Source organism: Arachis stenosperma, chromosome 6 (assembly GCF_014773155.1).
Source record: "Arachis stenosperma cultivar V10309 chromosome 6, arast.V10309.gnm1.PFL2, whole genome shotgun sequence".
NCBI lineage: Eukaryota > Viridiplantae > Streptophyta > Magnoliopsida > Fabales > Fabaceae > Arachis > Arachis stenosperma.
Genome location: NC_080382.1, coordinates 5880670 through 5897966, shown reverse-complemented (window position 1 = coordinate 5897966; position 17297 = coordinate 5880670). Strand labels below are relative to the sequence as shown.

Here is a 17297-nt window from a genome sequence, read left to right as displayed (position 1 = left end):
ATTCAGACAATGTAATACAAGGCTCCGGAAGAGCTATAATTTTGTTTCCTGGAGGAACAAAATTCATAATAAATAATGCACTATTGTCTATGAAGTCTCTAAGAAACTTGTTGAGCTTCAAAGATATTCGCTGAAATGGATATCATATTGAAACAATGAATGAGGAAAATCATGAGTACTTATGTATCACAACTCATGATTTAAATAAAAAGGTTATATTAGAAAAGTTACCCTCACTTTTATCTGGATTGTATTATACCAAGATTAGTGCAATTAAATCACATGCCATTGTAAACCAGAAGTTTACTAGCCCAAATGAATTCATAACTTGACATGATAGATTGGGTCATCCGAGAACAACCATGATGAGAAGAATTATTGAAAACTCTCATGGACATTCACTAAAGAACTAAAAGATTCTTAAATCTAGTAAATTTTGTTGTGCTGCATGTTCTCAAGGGAAGTTAATTTTAAGGCCATCACCAGTAAAGATTAGATTTGAGTCACCTGAATTCCTAGAAAGGGTTCAAGGTGATATATGTGGACCTATTCATCCACCATGTGGATCTTTTAGATATTTTATGGTCCTGATAGGTGCATCTTCGAGATGGTCACATGTGTGCTTATTATCTTCTCGCAACCTGGCGTTTGCAAGATTACTGGCTCAAATTATTCAATTAAAAGCAGAATTTTCAGAAAATCCAATCAAAGCAATTCGTCTTGATAATGCTGGTGAATTTACTTTTCAAGCTTTTGATGCTTATTGTATGGCTAATGGAATAAGTGTTGAACATCCAGTAGCTTATGTTCACACACAAAATGGGTTAGCAGAATCACTTATTAAGCGCTTCCAATTAATTGCTAGACCCTTGCTTATGAGAACAAATCTCCCAACCTCGGTTTGGGGGCATGCTGTTTTACATGCTGCAGCACTTATTCGTTTGAGGCCAACGAGTTACCATCAGTTCTCTCCTATGCAATTAGCTTTTGGCCAGCAGCCAAATATTTCCCATTTAAGAATATTTGGGTGTGCGATATATGTTCCCATTGCACCACCCAATCGCACCAAAATGGGATCCCAAAGAAAATTGGAGATATATGTTGGATATGATTCTCCCTCTATAGTGAGGTATCTTGAGATACAAACTGGAGATGTATTTAAAGCCCGGTTTGCGGATTGTTATTTTGATGAATCAAAATTCCCAACATTATGGGGAGAGAATAACCTTCCAAAAAAGGAACTTAATTGGAATGCATCATCCTTGATGCATTTAGATCCTCGATCAGGGCAATGTGAACTAGAAGCTCAAAAGATTATACATTTGCAAAGAATAGCAAATGAACTACCTGATGCATTTTTCGATACAAAGAGGATAACCAAGTCGTATATACCAGCGAAAAATGTCCCAATTCGAATTGATGTCCCAGTTGGACAAATTGCCACCGAAGCAAATACATGCCAGAAGCGTGGCAGGCCTGTCGGTTCCAAAGACAAAAATCATCGAAAGAGAAAAGAGGTAAATAATATTCCTATTGAAAAAGACATAGTAGAGACACCTGCAGTTGTCCAAAATTCTGATATAGCTTTAACCCCATAAGACGTTTAGGTACTTGAAAATTGTGAAAATGACGAGATCTCAATAAATTATATCTTTACAGGAGAAAAATGGGACCGAAATAAGACAATTGTCAATGAAATATTTGCATATAATGTGGTATTGAATATCATGTATGTAAGTAAGGATCTTGAGCCAAGATTAGTTGAATATTGTCGACAAAAGAATGATTGGCCAAAATGGAAAGAAGCCATGAAGGTTGAGTTAGACTCACTTGCAAAACGTAAGTCTTTGGACCTGTAATCTGTACACCAGAAGATGTAAAACCAGTTGGATACCGGTGGGTATTTGTGAGAAAACGAAATGAGAAAAATGAAGTTGTGCACTACAAAGCCCGATTTGTGGCACAAGGTTTTTCACAAAGGGCTGGTATAGATTATGAAGAAACGTACTCCTATGTAGTGGATGCAATAACATTGCGTTATTTGGTCAGTTTATCTGCATATCATAAACTGCATATGCATTTAATGGATGTGGTAACAGCCTATTTGTACGACTCATTAGATCGTGATATCTATATGAAAGTCCCTGAAGGATTAAAGATATCTAAACCACCCAATGAATATTCGCAAGGGTTATACTCAGTCAAATTGAAAAGATCTTTATATGGTCTAAAGCAATTTGGACGAATGTGGTATAATCGTCTTACTGAATATCTGGCCAAAAACGAATTCAAGAATGATGATATCTACCCCTGTGTTTTCATAAAGAAAACTGCATTTGGATTCATTATAATTGCTGTGTACGTTGATGATTTAAATATTATTGGAACTCCTGGAAAGATTCCAACAATTATAAAAACTCTAAAAGAAGAGTTTGAGATGAAAGATCTTGGAAGAACTAAATTTTGTCTCGACCTGCAGATCGAGCATATAAAAAATGGGATCTTTATTCATCAAACAACATACACAGATAAGATCTTGAAAAGATTTTATATGGATAAGTCACATCCCTTGAGTACCCCAATGATCGTAAGATCTTTGGATGTGGAAAATGATCAATTTCGTCCTAAGAAAGAGAATGAAGATATCCTTGGTCCTGAAGTAGCATATCTTAGTGCTATTGGCGCACTAGTGTATCTTGCTAATAATACACAACCTGATATATCATTTGCCGTAAATTTACTAGCAAGATATAGTTCCTCTCCAACAAGAAGGTATTGGAGTGGAATCAAACAGATCTTTCGATATCTTCATAGAACGGTTGATATGGGATTATTTTATCTCTATGAATCCAAGTCACAATTAGTTGGCTATACAGATGCTGGATATTTATCTGATCCACATAAAGGGAGATCTCAAACAGGATACCTATTCACATATGGTGGTACAGCTATACCATGGAGGTCCACGAAACAGACGATTGCAGCAACATCTTCTAATCATGCTGAAATACTAGCGATACATGAAGCTAGTCGCGAGTGTTTTTGGCTGAGGAGTGTGATATTTTGTCATCATGTAAACTGATTGATCAGAAGATAGCTCCAACTGTCCTGTTTGAAGATAATACACCATGTATTGCTCAACTTAAAGGCGGATATATCAAATGTGATAGAACAAAGCATATTTCTCTCAAATTCTTCTTCGCTCATGATCTTCAAAATCAAGGGACAATTGATGTCCAACAGATCCGCTCAAGTGACAATCTGATAGATTTATTTACAAAGTCACTCCCAAAACCCTCCTTTGAAAGATTGGTACATGAGATTGGGATGCGCCGATTTTGAGACATTAAATGATGTCGACAAGAGGGGGAGACTATACTCTTTTTTCTCTGGTCAGGTTTTTTTCCATTGGATTTTTCTTGACAAGGTTTTTAATGAGGCAGTCCCCATCACTAAAGAATTTTGTACTCTTTTTCCTTCACTAAGGTTTTTTCCCACTGGATTTTTCTTTAGTAAGATTTTAATGAGGCATAATCCTAAATGGTCATCCAAGGGGGAGTGTTGTGATAAGATCAAATGAGGTAGATGACCATAATTTAATATGGGTGGTTCATATTTACAATGTTGAAAGATATCAAGAGAGAATAAATTTAATGATGGTTGAAAAGGAATACCTTTTATATGTATAAATAGAGGAAGTGAACGTATGAAATAATACACATCAATAACAATAATCTTCTCTCTATATATTGTCTATATACAAATTTTTTTTTCTTTTTTTTCATACGTTGCTAATATATAATAGTAGTAAATATATAAGTTATTTCTATTAATATAATGAGATAAATATATTAGTAAATATTAAAATTAGAGTCTTCTATTTACGTTTTATTTTATATTATATTTTATATTTATTTATTCTACAATATTATGTGATTTATTATGTTTTTGTTGATAAATAACTACTATTGTTCTACATTGTTGTTGTATTGATGATTAGATTTGAAAAAGTAAAAATAGAGAATGGAATTAAAGAAGAAGAGAATGAGAAAGAGAATTTAAGAACAAAGATTGGAAATTAGAATTTTAATAAGGGAGAGACCAAAGTTTCATTTGTAACGTTAGCAGTTGGCATGTCAGTATAATAAGAATCAGTTCATCTCAATTTTTTTATGTCCAGTGATAAACAGAAATTGTCCAAAAGACTACTATGAGTTCTTATGAGTCCTAAAGTATAATTTCGAAAGTAAATTTAAATAACTATTAATTTTAAAAACCACTTTAAACTTCAAATATAGTTTTAAAAATCACTTTAAAACTCAAGTCAAAGATTTATAATAGTAAAATTCGAGTCGAGATGTAATTAGAATAAAACTTGAACCCTATACTCCAGCATCCATTTGTTACCTCTAGTGGCAAGTGATACCCCATTGTCACCCCTCGTGACATGTGACAATATCATTTCTTTAGTTCTTTCTTACATAATACTAGAATAGTTGACTAACAAGTGAATTGCCCCACTATCCACTCCCTCTGTATAATAGATTCATTTTTTCATATCTTTAAAACAAGAAATAATTGTATATTTAATTGATTTAAAGTATACTAAAATATAATAAATATTTCTTAAAACATATTTTAAATATGTTTTAGAATTATATAATTATTTTTCAAATTAAATGGAAATAATGTAATACGTCAATTATGTAGAGTTAAAATATGTAAAAATATTTATTTTATGTATTAAATATGTCTACAATTAAGTTTAGATAATTACTTGATTGATTTGATGTTTTAATATTTCTTTTTTAATTAAATTTTAATTTTTTGCTTTTGTAAGAAAATAATTTTTCTTAACAAACATTCAGCAACATAAAATATAATATTAATAAGAATTTATCACCATTCTATATTTAAATATAATATCAATAAATTTTGGAAATGAATGTTACTCCTACAAATACAATGCAAAAATACCATGCATAAAAGGTTATATACAAGTTAAATTGAAATGCTATTAGGAATCCCTCTGCAAGTGAGTCCTGTTCTAGACCAAGAACTAGAGGTGTCAGGATATAAGAGAGTGTAATCAATCTTTGCTGGTCCACGCCTGTTCTTAAGCTTAGGATCTCTATTTCTTTCCAAGATCCTTGCCTGAATCTCTTTCAATTCTTCCTTAAACTCTGCAAACCTATTTTGAATAGATTCACTGTCTATCCAACCAGGTGACAGCTGGCAGCCCAAGTAGACCTCATCAGAGGTGTGCCTTGAGAGCACATCAAACAATGCTACAACAAGGCTCATCTCAAACCTATTTGGCAACATCTTTAGGAAGTATTTGTCTGGGTCCTTCAGAAACTCACCAAACTGGATTGTACCTGAATATATCAAGTATGAATCAAATTAGAGAAGCAAGCAAGGGAGATCAGATAGTAAGACACAACAAAATTCTTGGCTTAGTTTTTTAATAAACACTCACCAAATAGGACCATAAAAATAAAGATGCATGTAAATAGAAAATAGAATCAAGTAGCTTTATATGAAATTATGTAGACCAAAATACCTTCCATTGGGACAAATTTCTTACACAATGTAGGCCTATTTGGAGGGTATCCATTGTATGCATATTGTCCAAAGTTTATGGCAGCATGCTGGGCAGAAGCTACCCAAATTAGGGTTGTTAGTGACTCAACAAGACTTGAGGTTGTGTCAATTTGGTACCACCATGTCTCATTGTGCTTGTCACCATGTCCAATGGTTCGGATCTCTGACCACCAAGATTGAAGTTCAACATCTGACCTAATTGACTCATCATCTTTGTAGTAGAATGAACACAAATCCTTCACCCATTTCTTTATGGCTACCCAAATTTCAAGCCCATCTGTTGCATAGGGATAATCTTGCAAGAGAAGTTGAACCCCACTTGGGTTGTTTTCATCTTTTATAGCCATTCCCCTGCAAAATTAATTCGGTTATTTTTATGCTTTAATTATATGTTATATTCTTAATTATAGTTTGACTAGATTTTTAATTAGATGTATATAGTTTACATAAATTCAATAAATTTTAAAAGGAGTATTTAGATAAAGACGTCTAAAACGTCTTTTTTTAAAGATATTTTTTAGTAATTAAAATTTAACACATATAATCAATTAAATCGTGTTATTTTTGTCAAAATTAGGTTAAACAAATTAATTTGATCGAAAAAATGGTGAATCAAATCTTGAACTAATCTAAATTAATATTTTTTTTATAGAAAATGACTACAATATCTTTATTATAAAAAATAACTAAAATGCTCCTATTATGTATATTAATTTTGAAAATCCTAAATTCTATTGCCATCATAGGATTAGGATTTAGAGTTTTTAAAATTTATTTTCTATAAAAAGATATTATAATCATTTTTATAAAAAAAAAAATTTAGACCGGTTCAAAATTTGATTCACTATCTTTTCGATCAAATTAATTTGTCCCTAATTCGACAAAAATAACACGGTTTAATCGATTATATATACTAAATTTTAATTATTAAAAAACATCTTTAAAAAATGCATTTTAAACGTTCTTAAAAGAGCTTAATATGACCAATTCATGTATTTCAATTACCTTGAATTCTTATTACTATTTAGTTTTGCAAGGTCAAAAATATAAATATATTTATCAACAAAAACATTTGCAATAGTAAATTTCTCTAGGGACTTGACTACAAATTCTTTACAATGTAAGGATTTGATTAAAGGATAAGGGTAAATTAGAGAAATAAAAAAAATTAGATTGAGTAAAAACCTAACTTTTCATATATTGACATGTATAAAATTCACCATAAAACAAAGTAATTAACATGAATAAGTTTGTAATAATAATATAACATACCTTTTGATTAGATCAGCAGGAAGTCCTTGTTCATCAAATCTCCACTCTTTATAGAGCTCAGAAGATAATTGCATGGAGATTTCACCAGATGATAGTGTTCTCTCAAGAACTCCTCCTGAATTTATAAGGATAATTCTTGCTAAGGCATTTATATGCATTGTGTCTTTGAAATGAGGATTCAATAACCTATGAATTGGGTGCATCACACTTAGCCTTCTTTTGGTGGCAATGATAAATGGTTCAACAACTGCATGGGTGTGTAACCTGAAAATTTTCACGAGATATTTAAAATTAAATGCAGGAAAAGTAAATGTTGTGTGGCTAATAAGATGTCAAATAACTCACCAATGGCTAATAAGCTGATGATAAACATTTTTTACGTCAACAAAAATAGAGGATATCTTTGTTAACATGTTAAAAAATTGAGGTTGATTTTGGTAGTTTATCCATAATTTTAATAAATAAAATATAATTATAAAAACCGAACCGAATCAATTAATTCAATTATAATTGGGAATTGACTATCAAATTAGTCCGGTTGAAGATAAAAATCATTTGACCGTAAATTGGTAAAAAATTAAAGAAATTGATTAAAGTTAAACTGGTGCAATTTTTTAGTGATAAATAAATTTAAAATAACAAATCATAAAAGAAATATATACTTCATATATAAATATATTTAAAAAAAATAATTCATTAATTGATGCAACAATTAATAAATGCAGCAATTAATAAATGCTAAATAAAATAAATACTGATTTTGACTAAATTGTTTTTGTTATCAAATATTTTCGTATATTATTTTATGGATTATGCTAAGTGTACACCAAAATCTGCCACTAAAGTCAATCATCCGTATAAAATGCATGCTAGAATATAAATACACATTAAAAATAAATTAAATTACACATGTATTTATACACAAATATATTAGTGATTGATTTTGGTGTATTAATAATATTTTTGTTATTTTATTATATCCAATTCAGCTCCAATTTTAGTTGAACCTTTACTTTGAACTCTACCTCCACCATGAGGTATTCGGTGTTCAAATAATAAGATGTTAAATAACTCACCAATGGCTAATAAGTTGATGATAAACTGTGTCGTTAGCTTGAACATGAGCCTTAGCAAGCTGCCAAAGAGCTGCTTCTATTCCCTGTTTGGCTGGGAAAAACACTCTGCTGATTCCCTTGCTTATAGATGAGCCTGGCAAGCTAAGTTCTATAGCCATAGGCTTAAGCATCCCATCACTCCTTAAGAATAGGAATGTCCTTGATGCATAGGCACATACCCCATTTATGTTTATTCTGTTCAGAAATGGATACAGGTAGTCATGGTGATCAAGCATGAATAATCTTCCATGCTTCAGTGCCTGTCATCACTTGGGGAATGAGAAAAAGAAAGGAAACAGAAAAGCAATAACTAAGATGAGATAATCTAGACTGTTGTTACTAACCTGAGCAATTGTCCATCCTTCAAGCCTCTGTTCTATGAATGATGGTTTTATTGAACTCTGAGTTGGGAGTGTCTGAAAGGTGAATTGAAAACAGCAACGATTCAGCCAGCAGTTTTGATTATACAACTCTTATTGAACAAACAATACAACTCTGCATGCACTGTGTTGATGAAATAGTAGCATTATTCTTGGGAAAAATAATTTTGAAGCAGAGTATTATAACCTGAAAACTTGCATCCACTATAATCCAAGGTTTTAAACATAGTAATTGACAGCGGCTGAGCATAAAACAAAATTTTGGAAGGACACAAAATTTAACATAAAAATTTAATAATAATATTTATATTAAATTAAAATTTATAAATATAATTATTTTTTAAGTTTGTTTTTAATAAAATAATAAATAAATAATTTTACAAATAAAAAATATAAAATAATTTATAATGATATTTTTTAAATTTTTAATGATTTAAAATCTTCAATAATTACATTAGAATTAAATTTTTTAGTAATTTATAATATTTATTGAATTTTTTTATAATATTATACAAATACAATAATATTAATAATTCTAATATTTTTTATTATATAAAAATTAAATTAATTAAACAGTAAAATATAAAGTAATATTAAATTAAATAAATAAAAAATACATAATTTTTTGTATTTGAAGTTAAAGATAAAGAAAAAAAAGTGTTGTTGGTTGAATAAAAACATGCAAAATACAAATAGAAAAACGGCCAATGTGTTTTTATAATCTTTATCTTTTATTTTGTTAGATGATTTTTTTTATTTTTATATTTAGATGTTTTAACTTTTAAGTAGTAAAATATTCGAATCAACCTATTTTTTATTCTTTTAAAAAATATTACTAATTATTTTATAAAAAATTTGGAACGTCATAATCTCTTTTATCTCAACTAAGTTCCGTCCCAAGAAATTAATGAAGGCCAGAATCAAATTAACTCAATTTCAGAACTACTATAATAATAATACGCACAAAACTTTCTGAACAGATTGACATTCATCAACACAACAGAGGAAAAATAATCTCACTCATTCATCATTTGACATCAGAATCATTTCACTCAAAATGTAGCAAAAGAGTGAACAACAAAAACAAAGCTCCAAGCAATAAACACGGACATGTATGAAAAATCAAAGATCTACTAATTTCAAATTTTTCGGAGACATATGAAATATCAAAGAGTCGGTTTGACTACTTCAACGGCATTGAAGGAATCAACATTGAAGCGAGGAGGCGGCGCTCGCAGAATGGATCCATAAATACGATCTCCAAGAACAGACGTATCGGAAATCGAGTACTCTGGCTCTCCATTTCCATTACACATGAAAAGACTATACAAAATTGCCCCCTCGCAAGTGAAGTTATCAGATGGAAGCGCGCAAAGAAGCTCAAAGAAATAATCACCATTCCAGCGAGGACGAAGTAGCCACCATCCCGTTCCAACGTTTACCATCAGATCCACCGCCTGGAATATCAAACCTAACTTCTCAGCAAAATCAACGGCTTCAGCATAAACAGAGTCGCTCCAAACATAACCTTCTTGCATGAAGAAACGGCTCGCGCGGTCAGCGTTCGCGGTAGGTATAACCGTTTTCCGTTCGACGGTACTGCTGACGCGGAAGTTGCCAAGCTTTGAGATCGCGAGCTCGAAGGCCATCGGGATCCGAATGGGATCGGTCACCCTCGGCATTGGCGCGAGATGGAGGCTTTCTTGGTTCATATAGTTGCATTTTCGCACCTTGAGATAGGTTGATAGCATGACTCCATTGGCGAGATGAGTGGCATTTTGGTGTGCTAGAGTTACAATTTTCTCTTCGCTGAAGTAACCGTTTTTTTTAGCGCGGAGAAGGTTCTTGAGGACGGTGTTTAGTGTGTGGTAAGAACCGTTGAAGATATTTTCTGTTATGAGGTGAACGTAAACGAAGGGGTTTTTGCAGTGTCTACGATGACGAAAATTACCATGGTAACCTTCCAGCTCCATGATGCGATCGTATTCCGGGTTTCCAATGGGATGGGTATGTGTTTCCTCATTGTTATTGGAGGGTGAGGATGCCATCTTCGGTTACTTTGGTGTTCAATCACTGACGACAAATGAGAAGTGTGGCTGAAAGCTTCAGTTTAATAGTTTAACGGAGTAAATATATAGACTAGTATTTTTTTTTTTTTTTGGACAGAATAGTAGTAGTTATAGAGTTATAGTTACTGGGAAAATAACTATATATAGTTTCGACTTTCGAGAATAGTAATAAATTAGTAAACTATTTTCTAGGACAATGCGTTTTACATGGAGGAGAAGAGTCCCGATGAAGATATAGCTGGATCAAACTCTTTTAAAATAAAAAGTAAGTAAAATAATAAAATAAAAAATTAATTATTTTTAAACTAAAAAGATTGGAAGTAGATTTTTTTAATTTTTTCTAATGTATATATTTAAATTTTTTTGACAGTTAAGTTGGTTTAAATCTAACAAAAATCAGTCTCTGGACGGAGAAATTTCGAAGAAGTATCAAGTGAGATAACATATATCTAACTCAAAATTTTAACGTGTAAAGTTAAAGGGTCTTTCATCTTATAAACTCCTCATTCTCCCTTACTTTCTTTGATGTGGGACTAATTTCAACACTCCTCACACTTGCAACACTAACATGTAGACACGTTCCAACTTCTAGAGGCATCACACGTTTTCTCTTCTTTTTGTTTTGCATTCTTTCTTCGTCTCGTGTAGTTATTGCATTTTTCTTTTTTTTTTTTCTTTTTATCTCTTTGGTGATTTTTTGCAACATTATATATGTCTTTTTTTTATTTGATTTTTTTGCAGCATTATATAAGTTGAGTGTGGCAGAGATGAAGATTTTGAGATGGATGAGTAATAATACGTGATTGGATAAAATAAAGAACCAAGATATAAAGGAGAGAGTTGGAGTAGCACCCATTGTGAAAAAAATGGTTGAATTGCGTCCCAAGTGGTTTGGACTGTGAGAAGAAGACCGACAGGTGGATGAGATGGAAGATGGACAAGGGTGAAAGGCAGAGGAAGACCTAAGAAGACCATCTATGAGGTGGTCAAACGAGATTTACATATAAACGGTCTCTGTAGACATGATACATGACAGAGGACAATACTTTGTTGTTTTTTTTATTCTTGTTAAGAGAGTAAAACAAGAAAAATTGTGAGAATGTGAGACAAGAAAAAAAAAGACGATAATAATGAAAAAGAAGAGGATGAAAAGTTTTGAATTATACAAAATTTATTAAACAATAACACCAAAATATCTTAATAATAATACTAAAACTGCTTAAATTTTAACACCCAAATTTAACTACAAGAACACAACTTTAATGTTTTTTTTTTGGCTTATTATGATGATGGCGATGATAATGATGATGAGGAGGACGAGGAATAATAGTTTTGAATTGTTATTCTTAATTTCTTATTTTTAGGAATATTACTTATCATATTAGATAAACATATATTACAATCTTATTTAATTGAATGAATGTAAAAAATAAATTGCATACTAAAAATTACAACATAATACCGAAATTACTTGAATGAATATATTTGTACTATATTAGAATCTTAATTAATTGAATAAGTGTAAGTTCACACTTATTGAATTGAATTCTTGCCAAAAATAAAAAATACCGAAATTTTTTAATTTTGACATCAAAATGTTGCTACAAAAATACAGAAATTTCTTTTTTAATGTTGTATTTTTTTTCTTATTCTTCTTTTTTTTTCTGTTGCTCTTACTTTTTTTAAGAGCATTGTTTTTCAATTAAATTTAAATGCACACTTATCGGATTGAAATCTTACATATGCAAAAATTTGAAAGAGAATAAAAAAGAAAAAAAATATTGTAATTCACCTATAAGAAGAAACGACATTGACGACGACGATGATTACAGAGGAAGAAGAAAAGAAAAGAGAAGAATAAATTTAAATGAGAAATAAATGAGGAGAAGGAGAAAAAGGAAAGAGAAAAATAAATTCAAATGAGAAAGGAAGGAGGAGGTGGTGGTAGTGAGGACAAGGATAATAACAAAAAAGAACAATGAGAAAAAAGAAGGAGAATAAGAAGAGGCAATAGCAACATTAATGTATGAGAAGAAAAAGCGCATAAACAAGAAATATATTGTAACAATTTGGGTTGAATTTGATTAAATAAATTATTTGGATGTAAATTTTTTTTAAATTATTTAGTAAAGTACGATCTTTTATTATTTAATATCTTTTTTTATTTATTTTGTCTTAGTCTTACTTAAAAAATATAAAATGAGAAATTATACTTTACTAAACAATTAATTGAAAAAATCCATTTCTAAAAAAAGTAAACTTATATACATAATAAAAATTATAAATTCAATCATAATTAATTTTTGTTTTGTCAATTTAACAATTATCTCATTTTCAAAACTTAAATTTCTTAATATATGTATTATCAATTATGTTAGCACATGTAATCACAAATAGGATGACAACATTATTTAAATTGGAGGATATCCACTCCTTCCTTATCTGTTCGACCCAAATAAATTTTTATTGGAATGAATTTTTAGCAGAATAAAATTTTGGATAAAGTGAAAAGAGGAGTCGAATTTAGGTAATATCCGTTTCTACCTGCTCCGATATATATATAATATATATAAATATATATAATTTTAATATATAATATACGTTAAATAATTAATAAAATAATTAATAATATTATATTATATTTAAAATTTTTATTTTAATTTATGTTATGTATATAATGTTAGTTATATAAATTTTAAAATTTAATTTTATTTATTAAATTTTAATAATTATAAAAATAAGTATTAAACAAAAACGGAACGAATATTCATAAGAATGAATTAGAGTTCAACTTTTTATTATATGTGAATAAACAAAGCAGGTTCTATACAAATAATTATAGAACGGTGCAACATCGGATACCACAAAAACATGTCTTTATACACACCACCCAGAAGAGAGAGAAAATACCATAGTAACCAAAGAAAGAGGTAAAAAAGGTTTTACTAACAATATTAAATAATATAAAAAAATATTAGATACATATAAAAAAATAATTAATAAATTAGTTATTATATATTTATATAATTTATTTATAATATATATTTTATAATATATATTTTATATGAAGAATATTTAAAAATTATCAAATTTTATTATTTTTAGTTATTAGTTAATTATTAATATTTAAAAGTATAGATTAAAATATATTATTAAATTACTAGACTAAAAAAATTAGGTTGATAATTAAAAGTGATGGTAAAAAATAATAAATTTTAATAACTCTTTAATAATTTTCATTATATATTTTATATAAATAGTTAGTTTTTTATGTACATGTAGCATATTTACAAATTTTATTATTTAAAAAATATTTAGAAAATCTTTATTATCCCACTCCATTACACACTATTTGTTCCTATTCTCCTCTTTTAGTCTTTTGTCACGAATATATAGTCTCTTGGGCATGCATTAAAGCTTTTTTATTTTTCTTGGAGTTCAGCAGAGCATCATATATAAGATTATTCATGACAAACAAAATGATGTTTAAAGCACGGAAGTACCTTCAAACATTGGATTTTGATAGGGTGGGTTCCAGCCAGCATTTGTCTTCCAAACTCAATGTCATCTTTCCAAACCCATGCATTTTCTGAAATACAAATAATTAATGACATCTAATAATAACATTTATTTTGCTCCACTTAATCATCAGTACATTATCTCTCTTACCAGATAATATTTCAGGTATAGGAAGTTGTAATGGTTTATTCTTGATTAGACGAATAATTTCCTCTAAGTTCTGAATTGGTAACATTTTGTTTAAGTTATCTCTGACCCACCCTTCAATTCTTTGGTTCCTAGAGGCAGAGAACAAGTCAAGAATATCTTCAAATGATTCAAAGCTTTTGGAGCATTGTTGATGAAGTAATGGTTCTGCTGCCTTGGGTGACAAGAAATGTGCAAGAGCATGTATAGAATTTGATTTCAGTTCCTTCATTTTATTTGGACTAAATCTCTCATCTGAAGGAACATATATCTCAAAATTCCTTGGCCGGCTCTCATTTGCTGGACCTGAGATTTTCCATCGAAAAATTCAACAAAATTATTAATGAAAATCAATGTGATATAACCAAGTATTTGGTATTAAATAGAATTACCTGAGGCACTAGGCTTGCGAGCTGTTCTTAGTCTACGAGGATATGGATATAACCAAGAAGCACCCAATATAGGTCTAAGATATTCAGCACCTTTCTCAGGGTCACTAAGGTCATTATAGCAATCATATTCATATATTCTTCCCCATTCCTTCCTTTCTTCACTTTCACTATTTACATCACTCTCGCCCCTCAATCTTTCAAGCTCTTCCTTTCTTAATTCCATTAGTGCCCTTGGCGTTTCACTTGGAATATAGCACTGCATGTACTCATCAACAACTTAGAAACTAAATCATGCAACAAAGCAAACTGTAAAAGTTAAAAATTCCACCCTGATTCTTTTTTTTTTCTAAAGTTAGGAGTGAAACTTAAACCTGTGACCTCTAAATAAGTATAAGAAAACTATGTCATTTGAGTTATAACTCATTAGCATCCTAATTCATTGTCTAAACAAAATTATATTGAATAACAGTATAAAATTATTTTATATTATCAATATGTAAAAATGTCTGATATTATAAAAAATTATGATTTTAACAAAAACAAATCTAAAAAATATAAATAATTATATTTTAAAAATATATTTTGTTTCATAGGCTAAATCAAACATTTAATCAATTTATTAGTATATTTTGTCAAATAAAACATATTTTTACAGGCCATACATTTTGTTATTTACATCTCTTAAAAATTATTTTGCCAAAATTGTAATTTTTTGGCATGCAAAATAGTTATTTATTCAAAAAACTCGAATAAAAAATGCTATTATAAGGTTGAATATCTTACAGCATTTGAGAAGAAGAGTCTATCGGATTTGGTCTTCTTGATTGGATACACCCAAGAATTGCAATCAAAGTGAATGATATGATTGTTGCAAGTTTCAATTGATGCAGATTGAAGGAAGAATCTCTTCTTGTATCGGTTCTGTATCAAAAAAGCTCTTGGTGTTCCAAAATGTGAATAAACATTTATTCTAATTTTATATATCATGGTTTTTGCATCCCCATTGTCATGTTTTTTTGTCCCATCATGTTTCAGAACTGCCTTCTCACTTAGCTTCCCTTTCCCTGTTACTGTTCAAATTTCAATGCAAACACAACAATTTTTTAAAACATAACTTAAAATTTCTGATTATCAAAAAGTTATTAAACTAACTTAAAATTTCTGATTAACATACACTAATGTAAAGAACATGTACTTACTTGGATCTACTTCTGTGCCACTGTAAATCTGAACAGAAATGAATTTTCCAGGTATTGATTTTCTTTGATCCTGAGTGAGAGTAATGAAGAACTTGCCCTTGAGTGTCAATTGTTGACCAGCATGGCAAATTGGATTCAAGTTGTTGACAATTTTGGTTTTAACAACATTGGAGCACCTCCTCATGCTAGAAACCCTTTTTAGGCCTTCCATTTCATGCTTCTATAATTGTGGCTTAGCTTCTTTTACTTTCTTTTATTCTTTTATGTTATGAGTGTTTCTAGGGCCAAATCAAGTAATAATAAATTAATAGTGTGCTTGAAAGAATTATTACCTTGTGTTAATAACTTGGTATCTGATACTTTGCTTGCCTTGAAGTGCTGTTCTAGCTATTGGAAAATATCCATTTTTTCAGGTATTAATGTCTACCATTGGGGTGGCAGGCAAGGTAGAATTTTACTTTTTAACTTTTGCTAGTTTCAGTTTTGGTTGAGAAATTCCTAACTAAACACAGATTAATCTAGCTTAAAACTTGTGGTTATTAAAATAGATGAATTTCTTTAATAAATTGTCCCAATTTCATTTATCTGATAAACTAATATACCTCTCTCCATGAACCAAGTTAGAAATAACTAGCAGAAGACTGTACCTTTTTCCTTTATTTTTCAGGTCAATACACATACTAAAATCATAGATTCTTTACAACAGTTTGTAAAATAGACCAATGGTGTATATGTACAACAAAAATATTATTTATACATCAAAATTAGTCATTAATGTATTTGTGTATAAATATTTGTATAATTTAATTAAATTTTAATGTATATTTATATTCTAATATGTATTTTATATTAGTAACTGAATTTGGTGACTGATTTTAATATACAAGTAGCATATTTATACGTACAATGTGCATACATATATACATTATGTATGTATGCGTGTGTGCACATTATATAAAGTGCGTCAGCGGAATGAAAGCTACAATTTGTTCGTAATTTCATATACAAACCAATGGACAGAGTGGTTTGTTTTTTTGCTTTTTGGTCATGAAGTATCAAAGTATTGACCAAAACACTCTCAACTCAACTCTCAAGTCTCAGCTAGAGCTTTTGGATTCTCCACTTCCAAATTGATGGGCCTAAGTTTTTATTTTCGTTCATGTATCTTTTGGCATAATATAGGAGCTTCCGATTAAGTCTATATTAAGGCCCAATGTTACATTGATAATTCCTTGTTGAAAGCCTCACCTGGAATATGGTCAAGAAGGCCTACTTAGTATACGAAAACAAAGGCCTTCCCAGCACAAAAAGCCTTGGCCTAGTACTAACGATCTTTGCATTACAATAAGTAGATCCGAATTCGAGAATTAGGGCCCATTTTAAGAGTTTCAAAAGCTATTTTTTTTAATACTTTTGAGTTATAGAAAGTTATATTAAGGGTGTTTGATATAATTCTTTTAGATATATTTTTAACTTTTTAAAAAATTTTTGAAGAATTTTTGAGAAAATTAAAAAATTTTACTTCTCTTCTTCTCAAAAATTATTTATCACTCTTATTTTT

At 29.9% G+C, this 17297-nt stretch overlaps 1 protein-coding gene across 1 annotated transcript; it reads right to left on the bottom strand.

Moving 5' to 3' along the window:
• Positions 1 to 5001: 5001 nt before the first annotated feature.
• LOC130933537 (linoleate 9S-lipoxygenase-like) lies at positions 5002 to 15947 on the bottom strand. Its single transcript, XM_057863167.1, has 10 exons — positions 15737 to 15947; positions 15321 to 15607; positions 14538 to 14793; positions 14110 to 14451; positions 13944 to 14029; positions 8336 to 8407; positions 7953 to 8251; positions 6877 to 7140; positions 5564 to 5955; positions 5002 to 5378 (listed from the first exon to the last, which is right to left on the bottom strand). The coding sequence occupies exons 1-10, from the start codon at positions 15945 to 15947 to the stop codon at positions 5002 to 5004; spliced, it is 2586 nt and encodes an 861-aa protein (XP_057719150.1).
• Between the last annotated feature and the right edge of the window lie 1350 nt (positions 15948 to 17297).

Coding starts and splice junctions, on each gene's coding strand:
- LOC130933537 (XM_057863167.1), bottom strand. CDS start 15,947: ATGGAAGGCCTAAAAAGGGTTTCTAGCATGAGGAGGTGCTCCAATGTT. Junction 8,252..8,335: donor AAGGATGGACAATTGCTCAG/GTTAGTAACAAC, acceptor AAGTGATGACAG/GCACTGAAGCATGGAAGATT. Junction 5,379..5,563: donor GAAATTTGTCCCAATGGAAG/GTATTTTGGTCT, acceptor TGATATATTCAG/GTACAATCCAGTTTGGTGAG.